This window comes from Saccopteryx leptura, chromosome 3 (assembly GCF_036850995.1).
Source record: "Saccopteryx leptura isolate mSacLep1 chromosome 3, mSacLep1_pri_phased_curated, whole genome shotgun sequence".
Lineage (NCBI taxonomy): Eukaryota > Metazoa > Chordata > Mammalia > Chiroptera > Emballonuridae > Saccopteryx > Saccopteryx leptura.
Genome location: NC_089505.1, coordinates 84,326,908 through 84,342,179, shown reverse-complemented (window position 1 = coordinate 84,342,179; position 15,272 = coordinate 84,326,908). Strand labels below are relative to the sequence as shown.

Here is a 15,272-nt window from a genome sequence, read left to right as displayed (position 1 = left end):
AGATGCGCTCACACATACCCCCACGCACCACCACATGCATGCACACTTTCATTTCTGATTCACTCTCCTTATCACTTACAGGCCTGCTAGGTTTTTTATTTCTTCATGGTCTGATCTTGTAGGTTTTGTGTTTCTGGGAGTTTGTCCGTTTCATCTATCTAGGTTATGAAGATGGTTGGCATAGGATTGTTCACAGTTCTCCCTCATTATTCGTTTTACTTGTGTAGCATCAGTAGTAACATCTCCGTTTTCCTTTCTGATTTTCGTAATTCATCTTTTTTTTTTCTCCTTAGTCCATCTCACTCAAGTTTGTCAGTTTTGTGAGCTTTTCGTTGATTTTCTCCATGGTTTTCTGGTCTTTATTTCGCTTGTCTCTGCGCTGACCTGTGCTGTTTCTTTCCTCCATGCAGCTCTGGGTTCGGTTTGCCCCTCCCCCTTGCCCAGCTCCTGAGTCGTAAGTCAGGTTGCTGACCAGAGGTCTCTCTTGCTCTCAGCACTTATAGCTGCATACGCCCCTTAGGGTCACCTTCTCCGCATCCTGTACATTTTGGTTTGTCATGTCTCTTAAATAGTTTCTAACTTCTCTTGAGATGTCTCCTTTGATCCATTTGTTGTTTGAGAAAGTGCTATGTGATTTCCACCGTTTTGTGAGTTTTCCAGTTTCCTTTTGGCTGTCGATTTCTAACTGCATCCTGCTGTGGTTGGAGGGGGCACTTTGTGTGATACCCATCATCTGAAGCCCATGAGACCTGGCCTGTGGCCTCCCACGTGGTCTGTCCTAAGGATGGTGCAGAGGGCCCCCGAGAGGGAGAGCAACGGCTGAGTAGGGGCTGTGTGTCCGTCTGCCAGGCCTCCCTGGTTTGTCTGGCTGTTCAGCTCCTCTGTTTCCTGCTTCCGGACTGGCCTTCTGCCTGGGAGTTCTGTCCGCTTGTGTGAGAGGACCGTTGTAGGACTGTCCCTTCCTCCCTTCACTTCCGTTAAGTTTTGCTTTGTGTATGTATTTTGATGGTCTCTTGTTAGGTGTGTAAATGTTTATAATTGTTATGTCTTCTTGCTCTACTGAACCTTTTATTGATATATAACTACTAATCCTTTTATTGTCTCCGTTTGCCTTCTCCAGAGAGTCCTGTAGCTGAACTCATACAGGACATAGACTCTTCAGATTGGCTTCTTTCACTGGATAATACACAGTGTACATGGTTTCTCCATGTCTGTTCATAAGAGCACATCTCGTTTTATCTGGCCTGAATTTTTAAAAATTGGACCCGGGCACTCCCGAAGGTCACAATCAATCCGTAATCTATGATGTCTAGTGGTAGATCTTGTCCCTGGGGTGTGCAGACCCTACCTTTCCTGCCTGGACCCAAACGCAGGCCTGGCCCCTTCATAGGAGGAAGGGCAGGGCGTCTGTCCCCTCAGGGCTGCCGAGTGACAGGGAGCAGAGGGACCCGGCCACGGTCGGGCACAGCTGCCCTGCTCACCCAGCGTCTGTTGGCAGCTGTCCCTCGACAAGGAGCTCATCGACTTCGGCAGCTACGTGGTGGGTGAGACTACATCTCGGACCATCACGCTGACCAACACCGGGGGCTTGGGCACCAGGTTCAAGTTCCTCCCGGCCTCAGATTTCTATGAAATGGACGTCTCCCCGTCAGTCATGAGAATCGTGAGTGTCACCCGGGGGGCTGCTAAGTGAGGGCATGCCCCACCTGGTGAGACGGACGGTGACGCATAGAAGTCTGTCTAAGGGGCCATGGGAGGGGCACGCGGACATCCTAGGCAGTCCAAGTAGAAAACATTGGTCTCCATAAGGAGGACAGCTGGGGTCACAAGGCTGCCAGGGCAGGGGCAGCAGGGTGCAGCCCCTCTCGGGCATCTATGGTGACAGACGGTGGTGGGATTCAAACAATTTAACAACTGGCTCTCTGCCCTTATGACCATTTTAAGTATAAAAAAAAACATACCGAAAGGCTGTTTATTATTTCATGCGTTGACTACTTAAATAAGAACAATAAAAGGGGCACACAAAACTAGGTTATAAGAGTTTTAAAATACTAATGAAAAAATATTAAATAATACCTGACCAAAAAAAATAAAACAATTATTCAAGATATTTCCAATGACAGCATGCCGCCCCCTGGTTATTTGGCAATTTTCTCTTGATGCGGTATGTTTGTTTACTGAAGTAACAAACGCGAGAGAATTGAAATGTAGTATTTCATCAGAGGTATAAGGAGTTTTATGAAATGAATAAATAAATATGGTGAGCGTGGTTCCATCAATTTTTTTCACCTGTGAACGGAATGAACATGACTATGGGTGCTTAGAATACACTGTTGCGCAGATGAATGTTAAAAAAGAGTAAGGAATGTCAGTGTGTGATTTCCACACTGGGAGGCTGCCCAGGAGTCCACCTTAGAGAAAACCCCGATGACAAGTGCCATTTTAACAACCGGTTCACCTAACTCAACAAAGAATTAGGTATCGGTTCTGCCGAACCGGTGAGAACTGGCTGAATCCCACCACTGGTTACAAAGCACTGACCAGGAGCACCAGGCCTGAAAGCCCCAGGGGCCCAGCCTCTCTTTGTGCACCTCTGAAGTTCAGCATGGGGGCGGGCAGCCCAGGTGGGTCTCTCGTTCCCCGAAGGCTATGCAGGTGTGCGGCTAAGTGGGTGCCACAGACTACTCCTGTCACACCCAGCGCACCCTGTAGGTCCTGGGGGTGAGGATGGGTGAGAGAAGCCTTGCCTTATAGAACATATGTCCCTCTAAGAAGCACTGAGCTCCCGCTTTGCAGTTCTGCTGCATTGAGGGGCCTGAGCCAAGCCCTGAATGGGCTTCCCCCAGGGAAGGACAGGGTGGGAGTCTCTAGGCAGAAAGATGGACCGGCTGCTGCAGCAGAAGTGGGAGGGGCCAGGGGTATGATTCTTAAGCAGGGCCCACGTGATGGTGGGTGATAAGGGGGCACAAGGCCGGGCCCGTTGGGTGGGGACAAGTTCCCAGCACACTCCTCAGCCCTGTGTCCTCATGGTGGTGTCTCTCAGCCTGGACAGCAGGTCCGCCTAGGCAGTGCCCTGTCTGTCCATTCACCTGTTGCATGTGGTGGTCACTGTCACTCTGTGGTAAGCACAGCAGCAGAGAGGACAGGGTGGCAATGATGTCTTGGCGAGGAGCGGAGGTGGGGCCAGCCCAGCCCCAGGCCTGCAGCTAGAAGAGATCGGAGCTGAAGCCCAGGGTGGCGCCTGTCCCTGGGAGGGAAATCTAGCCTCCCCAGGCTCCAGAGGACAGGAGGAGCACATAGTGGGCTCCAAGATCACATCAGTGCCTGTAGGGGGCCATGGGGAGCCCCTGGACAAGCCTGCTGTGGTCAGGAGGCTGGCACGGGCAGAGCCAGAGCCAGGGCCACCGGGTGGGGGTGCCGATTTTTAGGAGCCAGCAGCCCCCAGCCCAGATCAGGCCAGCCTCCCACGTGGCCCCCTGAGACAGGGCGTCCAGGCAGCTGAGTGGGAAAGGCAGGCGGAGAGTTCCAGTGAAGGGGTCGTGTTCTCTCTGCAGAGCAGCGTTTTCACCTATGAAGATAAAGCTTTCAGTGAGAGAATCGTCACCAGTGTCTCTGAGCAGCAGATGGATGGCAACGAGTCTTCCCTGGTGGACGTGCCCGGCCAGAGGGGGCAGGACGAGAGTCACGCCTCAGGTGAGCTGGTCAGGGCTAGAACCCCAGAGCAGGCATCGCCAGAGCCAGGAGCCGCCAGCAGCCGCCTCTTGCGAGGTTCTGAGGTGCAGCGTGGGGCCAGAGGGTGGGCGGGACAGAGCAGAATCTTTCAGGGCTTGGATTCTAAGTGATAGCAAATGAGAAAGTAGCTATATATTCAAAGAAATGGCAGTTATGGCGAGTGTTGGGATTTGCCAGCCATGTTTAAGCTGATAGAAGACTTAGAGTAGTGGTCCCCAACCTTTTTTGGGCCACAAACCGGTTTAATGTCAGAAAACATTTTCACAGACCGGCCTTTAGGGTGGGACGGATAAATGCACAAAATAAAATTATGCGACCGGCGTAAAAACTGTGGTATTTTTAAATATAATTGTTGAACTTAAGAGACAAGCATCAAGAGTAAGTCTTAGACAGATGTAACAGAGGGAATTTGGTCATTTTTTAAAAATAAAACATCATTCAGACTTAAATATAAATAAAACGGAAATAATGTAAGTTATTTATTCTTTCTCTGTGGACCGGTACCAAATGGCCCACGGACCGGTACCGGTCCACGGCCTGGGGGTTGGGGACCACTGACTTAGAGGAAATCCTCAGCTTTAGCTTTGGCCACAGGGATGTGCCCTCCTCAACTGCCCTTGAAGGTCTTTATTGAGACATGTGAGGAGCCTTGCCGTAGGGGTGCAGCAACCTGGGGTGGAGGAAAGGAGGGGCGGGTCAGGGAGGGGGCAGAGGCAGGAGGGGCAGAGGGTATGGAGGGTCCCCTGATAGGGTTGCTGGAGGCACCCGCTGTCTGGAGCAGCCCTGGGCTCTGTGCAGAGTACACAGAACGTGCTGGAGCAGTGGAGACAGGAGTCCTGGAATTGGCCCCAGGACCCTGCACTGAGCTGGGAAGGACGCAGGTCCCTGCCAGCCTGATGCATCCCCTCCTGCCCAGGGACAGGGACAATGTGTGGAATCAGCTCATTGCCTCCTTGCCTCCACTGGTGAAAATTTAGGCTATGAAATTTGATTATAAAAGTCTTTTGCCTGACCAGGCGGTGGCGCAGTGGATAGAGCATCGGACTGGGATGCGTAAGACCCAGGTTCGAGACCCCAAGGTTGCCAGTTGAGCACGGGCTCATCTGGTTTGAGCAAAACTCACCAGCTTGGACCCAAGGTCGCTGGCTCAAGCAAGGGGTTACTTGGTCTGCTGTAGCCCCACGATCAAGGCACATATGGGAAGCAATCAATGAACAACTAAGGTGTTGCCACGAAAAACTGATGATTGATGCTTCTCATCTCTCTCTGTACCTGTCTGTCTGTCCCTATCTATCTCTCTCTCTGTCTCTGTGAAAAAAAAAAAAAAAAGTCTTTTAAAGATGATAGCATTTAGCCCCGGCTGGTGGAACAGTGGATAGAGCATCCTCTTGGAGCACCAAGGTCACTGGCTCGGTCTTAGGGTCACCAGTTTGGTCCCAGGGTCACTGGCTCAATCCTAGGGTCGCTGGCTTGACCCCAAGGGCACTGTTCCGAGCCCTAGTCAGGGCACATATGACAAGCAATCAATGCGTGCACAACTAAATGGAACAATGGGCTGACCTTTCTCTCTCTTTCCCTCCCTCCATTCCTCCCTCTCAAAAAAAAAGGAAAATGACATCGTTTAAAATTTTAAAGGATTTGGCTGTTCCTCTGCTGCACCGGGGCACTAGAAAATGGCGGACATTGGTGGGAGCTCCCCCACAGAGGGAGGGGACCCACTGCCCCGCCACACTCCTGCAGCCTGTTCCCTCCCTGTACCGGCCATCCGCCTCTCTGTCCCACTGTGCTTGTCGATGTGCAGTCTGCTGTTCACTCATCTTAACACAAAACCCTGTTTGAGCCCATGTACCTTCTCCTCCTGCTTTGAAGTGACCCCCAAAGGCTGACTGGGGTGCTCTCTCTGCCTTTGTTTCTACCCTCAGGCCACTGCACCCCCCTTCCCCTCCCTGGGGCTTTGGGCAAATCCTCTCCTGACCCATCTTCCTGCTCTCAGGGGCAGGCCCCCCACATGCCCAGAGGAGCAGGAGGTCCAGGAGAGGGAGGGAGATCTCACCGTGACACCCCAGCTGCCTGTGGGCCCCACGGCTTCAGGAGGATGGGTATGGCACTGACAGTGACTCAGCTGGGTCTGGGCAGAGCTGTCCTCTCCCTGCCTGGCTGGTCCTCATATTTGAAGCTCCTTGTCTTCCAGGATCAGATGGTGGAGCGACGACCATCATGACAATATTACCCAATGAGGACCAGTCGGAGATCTGGCTGGGAGAGGTCAGTGAGACCCACCTTCCTCCGGCTATACTCTCCTTCTTGGTCTACTGACCCCTACCCAAGGTGGTCCTTTCACTGGACCAGAGCCGGACTAGACTCATCTGGCCACTGAACCTGATCTCTCTGGGCAGCTTGCTGCCTGAGCCCGCCTCCAGCCACCCCTGACCCAAGCTGGATTTGGCCAGTGGTGTCATGTGTTTGTGCACACTCGCACACGCATGTGTGTGTGTAAGCGTGTGCAAGGGCTGGAGATCATTGAGGAGAGCAGTGCATGGGCGGGGGAAAGCACGTGAGGGACGGGGGTTCAGCCCGCCCTTTTATCCTCAACCAAGATCAGGCAGGCAGTCTTGTGGGGCAGGGCCAGGCTTGGTACCAGTCTGTGTGGCCAAGAGAACGTCACAGGATCATGGGCCTGGCCACCAGTCACCCTCCCAGTGACACAGCCCGTGGTGAGGACAGTGGGGGGGGGGGTGGCGCCTGCATGGAAACGGGAAGCCTGACTGGCCCTGTGGCATCTGTCTTCCCACACAGACAACAGAGGGTGAGATTGGCCCCTTCAGCTCCTTCAAAATGCCTGTCATCTTCTCCCCGGTCACCCCAGGAGCCGTCCAGACCAGGTTCATGGTCACATTCAAGAACCTGCAGTGCCCCACAGTGAGTGTCCTGCAGCCTTTCTTGCCCATCACCCCCACAGCACAGCCCTCCCCAGGGCGCGGGCTCCCGCCCCACACAGCCACGAGGAGGCTGCTGTGTCACCCAGAGTTGGACAGCTGGTTGGTGACACCTGTAGCCAACAGTGACATGCATCCACACAAACACAACCACACATATGCCCACATGTGCATGCACATCCATGTGCATGTGCACACACGTCACACATCTCCACATAGATGCATGCATTTGTTTACATACTCATACACACATGTCCATAGTGCACACACATTCATGCACGCACATCCATGTGCACACACAGCCTTTGCTCTTTTTTTTTTTTTTTCCAAAGTTAGAAGCGGGGAGGCAATCAGACAGACTGTGCTGACCAGGATCTATCCGGCATGCCCACCAGGGGGCAATGCTCTGCCCATCTGGGCCGTTGCTCCGCTGCAACCGGAGTCATTCTAGCACCTGAAGCGGAGGCCATGGAGCCATCCTCAGTGCCTGGGCCAACTTTGCTCCAATTGAGCCTTGGCTGCAGGAGGGGAAGAGAGAGACAGAGAAAGGAGAGAGGGAAGGGTGGAGAAGCAGATGGGCACTTTTCCTGTGTGCCCAGACCAGGAATTGAACCCAGAATTTCCACACACCAGGCTGATGTTCTACTGCTGAGCCAACCGGCCAGGGCCAGTCTTTGCTCTTAATCACTGGAAATATCTTCCTTAATTTCCAAGTAATTAAAATTTTTTATTCATTACTTTTATTATTATTATTATTATTCAGTGAGAGGCAGGAGTCAGAGACAGACTCCTGTATGCGCCCTGACTGGGATCCACTCAGCAAGCCCACTAGGGAGTGGTGCTCTGCCCATCTGGGGTGTTGCTCCATTGCTCAGCAACCAAGCTCTTAGTGCCTGAGGCAGAGGCCATGGAGACATCCTCAGCGCTCTGGGTCAACTTGCTCCAATCAAGCCATGGCTGCAGGAGGGGAAGAGATAGAGAGAAAGGAGAGGAAGGGGGGAGTGGAGAAGCAGATGGGCGCCTCTCCTGTGTGCCTTGGCCAGGAACCGAACCCAGGACATCCACAGGCCGGGCCGACACTCTACCACTGAGCCAACCGGCCAGGGCCCAATTCATTACTTTTTATCAGTTATTTCTATAAGCCTATGAAAATATGTGCAGATAATGTAACCTGCAAACTCTTTTTCTTTAATTTGTTTAAGTTTTTTTTGTGACGAAAGGCGAGGTTGATTAACAGTGAGTGATGTGTGCAATGAGGACGGCTGTGAACAAGCCTGTCGCCTGGGTTACGCAGCTATCCACGCCTCTCCCTGTTCTTCCCACGCCTGCCCTCCGTGATGACTGTGCCTTTGACAGCTCTCCTCGCATGTCTGCAAGTGCACTTTGTGCACGGCTTTGTTGTTTGGCGCCCGAATGTTCGCATCGGCTCTCTCTCCTCCCCTCTCTGCCCTGCTGCCTACGCAGCTGACACCACAGCTCTGAAGGTGAGGACCGGGCCATGCCCGCTGATCTCCGATGGGCCTCTGCCTCCCACCCATTCTCTCTGTCCCCCCATCTCAGTCGCCATTTTCTTATCCCTTTGCATCTTGCAAAGAGCCAGGTTGTCCGTCGGCCCTGACAGGTGTTCTCTTGCTCTCAGGCTAATGTCTGGCGTGCATTTTTTGTTGTTTGATGACCTTCTTACCTCTCTGTCAGTCTCCTCATTCTTGTTGGTTGGATCAGGTTGCTGTGGATTGCGTTCTGTTCCAGGATTTGGGAATTTTTTCCCATTCCGTGGACAGTTCCATGTGACTTTCTCTTTCAGATGTGGAAGGGGGAAACCCCCCAAGGTGGGCTGTGTCCCCAGCGGGTCTCCCCCAGCACTTCTTAGGGCCAAAGCAAAATGCAACTTGAGGTCCCTTTTATTTACCCCCTCCGTGGCCTTCCCTTGACTGGGTCTCCCTCTGCTGTCACTGGCAGTACTAGACTCTCCTCTGACTGCAGCCCCCACACCTCAGCAGTTCCTGCCTGGTGGTCCTGGTCCCAGGCAGGTGCGTCTCCCCCCAGGCCTGACCACGTCGTGTCATGTGCGTGTGCCACATCCTTGCCTCTCCCTTCTTCTCCCATAGGGACCCCTGTTCTGGGTGCGGCCCCCACCCAAATGATGCCCTACCCCACAGGGGACCCCGGTACTAACAAGGTTCCCAATGTCCACACACAGGCAGCTTTCCAGGGTGAGACGGGTTCGGATCCCACGTCCTGCCTGCCTGTTTCCTCGAGATGGGTCCCAGGGACAGATCCTGGGTTCTGCCCACTTGCAGACCCCTTCCTTCCACGGTCTGAGGACACAGCCCACAGTATCCCAGCAAGAGCTGCCCAGTGCCGGCTGGCCCACCCTCTTGTGTCACAGGATATGCCCAGATCTGCCTCTCTTTCTGTCCTGGCTGGACTTCGGTGCAGATAGGCTTCCACTGCTGACGTCCCATCTGGTTCGAGGTACCCTCCAGAACTTCCTCATCTGTCCTCCCAAGTCTCGGACCTCTCTGTCGCTGGGCATGTCAAGTGTCACCTTGTCACCTGCTTGCCTGGGTGCTGACTCAGGCTTTCTAATCTTCATGTGACAGTGCAGTGAGGACGCTACCCCTGGGCCTCTCAGGCCCTCGAGGCGGCATCCCGGCCCTTGGCACAACCTTTAAGGTACGGGGACTCCCTGACTTTCCCTGCAACTCCACTGCACGAGCATGTTTTCCATTTATTCTGACCAGTCTTTTTGTCTCTGGCCCCGGAAAGGGTTGTAGGGTCTAAACCCCGGGGCCTAGACCAGGTGGCTGGCATGTTAGGAGGGTCACAAGTCTGCAAGTTGTACCGAGGGGAGCAGTTCCCCTTCTGTGCCCCCCCCCAGTCAGTCCAGTGGGCTGGTATCTGGAAGGGGCAGTCCCCCACTCAGCCTGAGGGGCTGCCTGTGTGTGCACAAGTCCTGCCCACAGGACACCCACTGACCCAGACTCCCCGAAACCCAGGCCCCAGGGGCTGAGAGAGGTGGCACCAGGGCCCGCAGTGAGGGAGAGATGCACCGCCCCCTCTTCCCTGGTCCCCTTGAGACTTCGCACTTCCATTCTGTCAATGCTGCGGAGGCTTCGTGGTGTGCCCACCTCTCTGGCGGCGCACGATTCTGCAGTGAACACGTGTCTCCAAGCACCTGGTGTTGTTCCTTACAAAGCTGCGTGGTGGGCATGTGACAATCACTAAATAAACTCTCTTCTGTCTGACAATTTTTATCACAAGAAAGATTTTCTTAATTATACTCTATGAAAAGTGCTGTGGAATTCTAAAACAACAGCTAGTTTCATCCCTAACCTCCCAATGTTTGGGAAAGTCACAAAAGCTGTCTTTTGGAGCTCTGTGTGAACACCGCTTTGCTGATGGAAATACGTGTTGTTGAATTGACACGTTCAAATTTAGTTACATTTCAGAGTCACCGGCATGGCTCTCGATGTGCCAGTCTGGGTGCCGAAGCCCAACGTGGACCTGAAGATATGCATGTACGACCGGCTGTACCAGGACTCCATCCTTGTCCACACACGGTGAGCAAGGGCCCTCCGTGTTCACATGCTTGTTTCTGAACCACCACAGACCCAGGGGGCTGTGGCAGAACAGAGGACCCGCCAGCCCTGGGTCAGTCACACAGCACCCTAGGGATCCCCCAGGGGACTCCGGACCGGGGCCCGCAGTTCCCAGGCAGACCGGGAAACAGCTCCCTCTCCACCTGGGCAGCCTCCTTCCTTCCTGTAGCTTAGAGAACAGTCCACCTGTGGGGCAAGCAGAGACTCAGCTGTGTGACAGAGGGTTGGCCTTGTGAGACTCAGGGTGGCAGGGGAGGAGGGGGTCTCCTGGGGAGAAGTGGGCTCCAGACATCATGGAGCATGGCGTCCCACGTGATGGGTTAGGGGCACCCTTGGTTCTCTCAGCTGGTCCCGAGTTGGGAGCAGGGATTAGCACGTACAGGAGCTATGGTCACTGATGAAAGCCTGGCCATCCAGGGGCCTCCGAGTGTCCTGCAGGTGGGCACGTGGGGCGTGTGCCTGAGTGGGAGGAGAAGCCTGTCAGCAAGGGTCCCACCCTGAACTCCATCCCCCAACTCCCCATGGAAGGGTCCCACCCTGAACTCCATCTCCCATCCCCCACCTCTCTCCCACCCCTCTAGGCCCCTGCCCTCAGCCTCTCTCTGACAGGGGGTCTTCCCAGAAAACACTCAGGTTTCTGAGAACTGACTAGGGTGTTGTCATTTAAGAATCCTCATCAGATTTAATTGCGGGAAAGCCAGCCCCCAAGAAGCTGGGCTTGGAAGACCCTTGCTCTGACCATTGATACAGCTTGGTGTGGTGTGCACCGAGCACCCAGGACGGCTGGGTGGTGAGACCTGGCACACACACCAACGAGTAAGCACTTGGTGTCCCTGTCTACGTGTCCCTTTCACGCTGCAGGTCCAAGGTAGCCCTGCGTCTCACGTTCGAGGTATGCAAGGAGCTCAGAGGCCACATAGAGCTCCTGCCCAAGACAGGCTACATCCAGGCCCTGTCGTCCTACTCCGTGCAGCTGAAGTTTCTGCCACGGTGAGCACCGCGGATGGGCAGGCGGGGGCACTGCAAGGTGGGCGTGGGTCCCTGACCATGCTTCCTGTGTCTCATGTGTTTCATGGCTCTTGCTGTGAAGTAAGCACCACTCAGGTCACTTTGACTGCTGACTTGCAAAATATAAACAAAAGAGCTTCCTGGCAGGTGACACGGTGGATAGGGCACTGACCTGGGATGCTGAGGTCCCAGGTTCGAATCCCTGAGGTCACTGGCTTGAGCAAGGGGTCGCTGGCTCAGCTGGAGCCCCCCCCCTCCAGTCAAGGCACATGTGAGAAGACAATTAATGGACAACTAAAGAAGTGACTCAACTATGAGTTGATGCTTCTTCTCCTCTCTCTCCTTTCCTGTTTCTCTCTGTCTCCCACTTTCTCTCTCCCTCTCTCCATCTCCCTCTCTCTCGTGTATGTATATATATATATATATATATATATACACACACACACACACACACACACACACACACACACACACAAGAAAAGTACATGGGAATGCATGCTCTCTTCCAGACACACCCTCGCAGAAGATGCTGGCAAGTATTTTGACAAGGAAAGCAGAGTTCTGGAGGCCCCGATGATCATACGAGTGGCTGACCAGGTCTGTGGGGACTTCCTGGCAATGCTAGCGCTCTTGAGGAATAGAGGGCACTCTGGGAGCTGGGCCCCAGCAAGGCCCCTGGAGGGTTTCCAGTCGCCTGCCCTACAAATTTGCCACCTACCCCATCAGTCCTGCACAGTGGAGACAAAGGGAGGGGGACTGTGGATCACAGAGGTTCTGAGCACCGTCCAAAGCCAGCAGCGCCATCCCAGGACCCAGACCCAGCATGCCAGGGGCTCACAGACACACCTGCTCACATGCGCACACACTGTCTACCCTCACGCTCAGAGCGCAGTGCACACATCCTCAGGACACAGGCACTCACATGCCCATGCCTCCCCTTTGGCACCTCTTTATGACATGTCCTTCCAAATCCAAGGATGACAGGAGACAAGAGAGTGAGTTCTTTGAAAGGGAGAATCATACCCATGAAAGGGTGTTTATGCCTTTTTTATTTTTGGAACTATTTGCAGAAACTGCCTAGCCCCTGGCAGGTTCACAAGGTCAGTTAAAAGCGTCGTCTTGAAATGACAGGTGTGGGTTTATCCCCCGTCAGGGCACACACGGAAAGCCACCAAGGAATGCATACCTGAGTGGAACAACAAATGAATGCTTCCCTTCCCCCTCCAATCTCTCTCCCTCCCTCTGTCTATAAATAAAAAAACAAAGCCCTGGCTGGATGACTCAGTGGGTTGGCACATCGTCTGAAAATGCAGAGGTTGCTAGTTCAATTCCCTGGTCAGAGCACATACAGGGGCAGCTCAATGTTCCTGTCTCTCTCTCTCCCTGCCTCTCTCAAAAAATAATAATAATAACTGACTGTACGTGACCAGAAACGCACTTGCCCTCTGCATTTCAGATCAGACCAGTGGGGTTCACTGTCCATGCCGTAGTCACCACCTCGGACTTGGAGCTCAGCCCCTCAGAAGTCAACTTTGGCTACTGTACCATCTACGAGGCCATCAGGACCCCACTCATACTCTACAACCACTCCCTCCTGCCCCAGGAATTTGGGTTCGTCGGGCTTCCCAAGGTGCCTTGCATGGGCAGGGCAGCTGAGTTAGAAAGCTCTGGGCCCAAGTCAACGTGGCTGCTGGCCCAGGGTCCAGGAAGCCTCACCCCTCCCCACACCCCATGCCCACCTTCAGACACCTCTGCCTGGCTCTCTCTGTGCTTGCCCCTGGCTTTGTCCCTGATGTGCCCTGTCACCGCCCCAACCTGCCTCTCTCTGGCCCATGGCTCCCACGGGACTCTAGACTCCTCTGCCCTCCATTCCTGCCAGAACTCTTGCCTGCCTGGTCCTGCAGGGCCTCTACCTGTCTGCCTGTCACCTCTCCTGGAGCTGGCCCATTGCAGTCCCCGCCCTCAACTCACATACATGCAGACACACACACACAGACACATTCACACATGCATGAACTCACATACAGACACGTGCAGACACGTGTTCACATGCATACAGACACACATGAACACACATACTCAGATACATGCAGACACACATGCAGACACAAACACATATCAACATACTCAAGACACATGTATGAGCTTACACACATAGACACATGACATGTTCGCATGCATACAGTCACATGCACGTATGCACTCAGGCATGCTGACACAAACACATGCCAACACACTTGAGACACATGTATGAGTTCACACACAGAGACATACATATGCAGACATGTGTTCACATGCATGCAGACACATACATAGACACTCATATGTACATATTTACTCAGATACATACAGGCATATACACACATGTATGCAGACATATACACACAGGCATGCTCACATACACAAACACTCACAGATGTGCCCACACGTATATGATACACGTGTAGACACATATATGCACACAGACATACTCACATATATATATGCGTCCACATACATGTAAACATACACATATACCTGCAGGCATAGTCACATATATGGATAAACACAGGCACAAACTTTCAAAGACACACGTGTTCACACACAGAGAAACATGCTCACACACAGCATATACACTTCCATGCACATTACAATCTGCCACACCCCAGCCACCCGTGTGTCCACACAGCCCCATGACACACCCCAGCAGATGACCATGTTTTCACTTTGGTGTCTGTGGTTCTCCATGTGCAGTTTGTGGACATCCAGCCCAACGATGGGTTTGGGACAATCCTGCCGCTGGAGTCTCTGGAGCTGGATCTGATCTTCCAGCCCACCAAAGCCCGAAAGTACAGTTTCGAGCTTGTCTGCAAGTCGGAGATCAACCGGTGAGCCTGGTGGGAGAGGGGTGCAAGGGAGGGATGTCTGCTACCCGGCACGGGGTGGCAGCCACTGGCCAGTGGGCTGACCACAAGCTAGGCTAGGCACTGTGCTGTGTGTAGGCTCCTCTGACCCTGGGGGCCTTGCAGGCAGGGCCAGCTTGACCTTGTGTGTGAGTGTGGTTGTCCATGTGTAAACATGTGCGTATGAGTACATGTGATGAGAGTATGTGTGAGTATATGCATGCATGTAAGCATGCACATGTAGATGTGTGTATAAGTTTGTGTGAATGTGCATATGTGCACATGTGTGCATTTCATTATGTACATGTTTGAGTGTGGTGTGTGCACACATGCGAATGTGCACATGTGGACACATGTGAATTGGTCTGTGTGTATAGCCATATGTGCGAGTTCATGTGAGCATGGGCCTGTGTGAGTCCATGTGAGTGTACATGTGGATGTGTGTGCATTCATGTGAACATGAGTGTGAGTGTGCATGTGTGTAGTGTGGTGTGTGCATGAGAGTTCATGTGAGCATGCACGTGTGGACATGTGTGTAAATCTGTGTGGGTGCATGTATCAGCATGTCATGTGCATGTGTAAGTGCACATGAGTGTGCACATGCAGGCAGGAGTGAGCATGAATGTAGTGTGCTGTGTGCCCTCTGCACCCGGAGGACCTGGGCATGAACCCTGCTGCTCGCAGGTGCTACGTGACTGGGCCCCTCTCAGGCGTCCCTGATCCCCACTCAGATGGGTGGAGAGAGGAAATGAAGCAGGATGGGGAGGGTTGTCTGGGGTCAGGGGCCAGCTCTGGTTCTGCCTGGGATTGTCTGCCTAGTGAGGACTGTCCTTGAGCGTCCCTGGGCTGGCTTCTAGCCCAGGGTCAGCACCTCGCCCCGCCAAGCCCTGCTGCCCACCGGCCAGCCCCTCTCCCTTTCCCCACCTGCAGCCTTTAGGCTTGAAAGTCTGTTTAACTGAATTCAAACCTTTTCTTTCCTTGAGGATCTTAAGCACCACACCAACATGTGAACTATCCACTGTCTTGTGGAATAAAACACGTTTTTGAAAGTCTGAGGGCAGTCAGAGTTTCTTTTTCTCTGGGTGCCTGAGGGATCTATTTATTTTTATTCA

The 15,272-nt window shown here is 53.3% G+C and overlaps 1 protein-coding gene across 5 annotated transcripts in view; it reads left to right on the top strand.

Moving 5' to 3' along the window:
- CFAP74 (cilia and flagella associated protein 74) overlaps positions 1-15,272 on the top strand; it is a 52,948-nt gene that overhangs the window by 24,224 nt on the left and 13,452 nt on the right. For all 5 annotated transcript variants that reach the window (XM_066371991.1, XM_066371990.1, XM_066371989.1 and 2 more), the window contains 9 exons: positions 1,499-1,663; positions 3,555-3,693; positions 5,924-5,997; positions 6,529-6,651; positions 10,110-10,231; positions 11,132-11,260; positions 11,788-11,875; positions 12,735-12,908; positions 14,012-14,145. In XM_066371991.1, the coding sequence (XP_066228088.1) occupies positions 1,499-1,663; positions 3,555-3,693; positions 5,924-5,997; positions 6,529-6,651; positions 10,110-10,231; positions 11,132-11,260; positions 11,788-11,875; positions 12,735-12,908; positions 14,012-14,145 (1,148 nt within the window). The remainder of the gene's footprint in view (positions 1-1,498; positions 1,664-3,554; positions 3,694-5,923; positions 5,998-6,528; positions 6,652-10,109; positions 10,232-11,131; positions 11,261-11,787; positions 11,876-12,734; positions 12,909-14,011; positions 14,146-15,272) is intronic.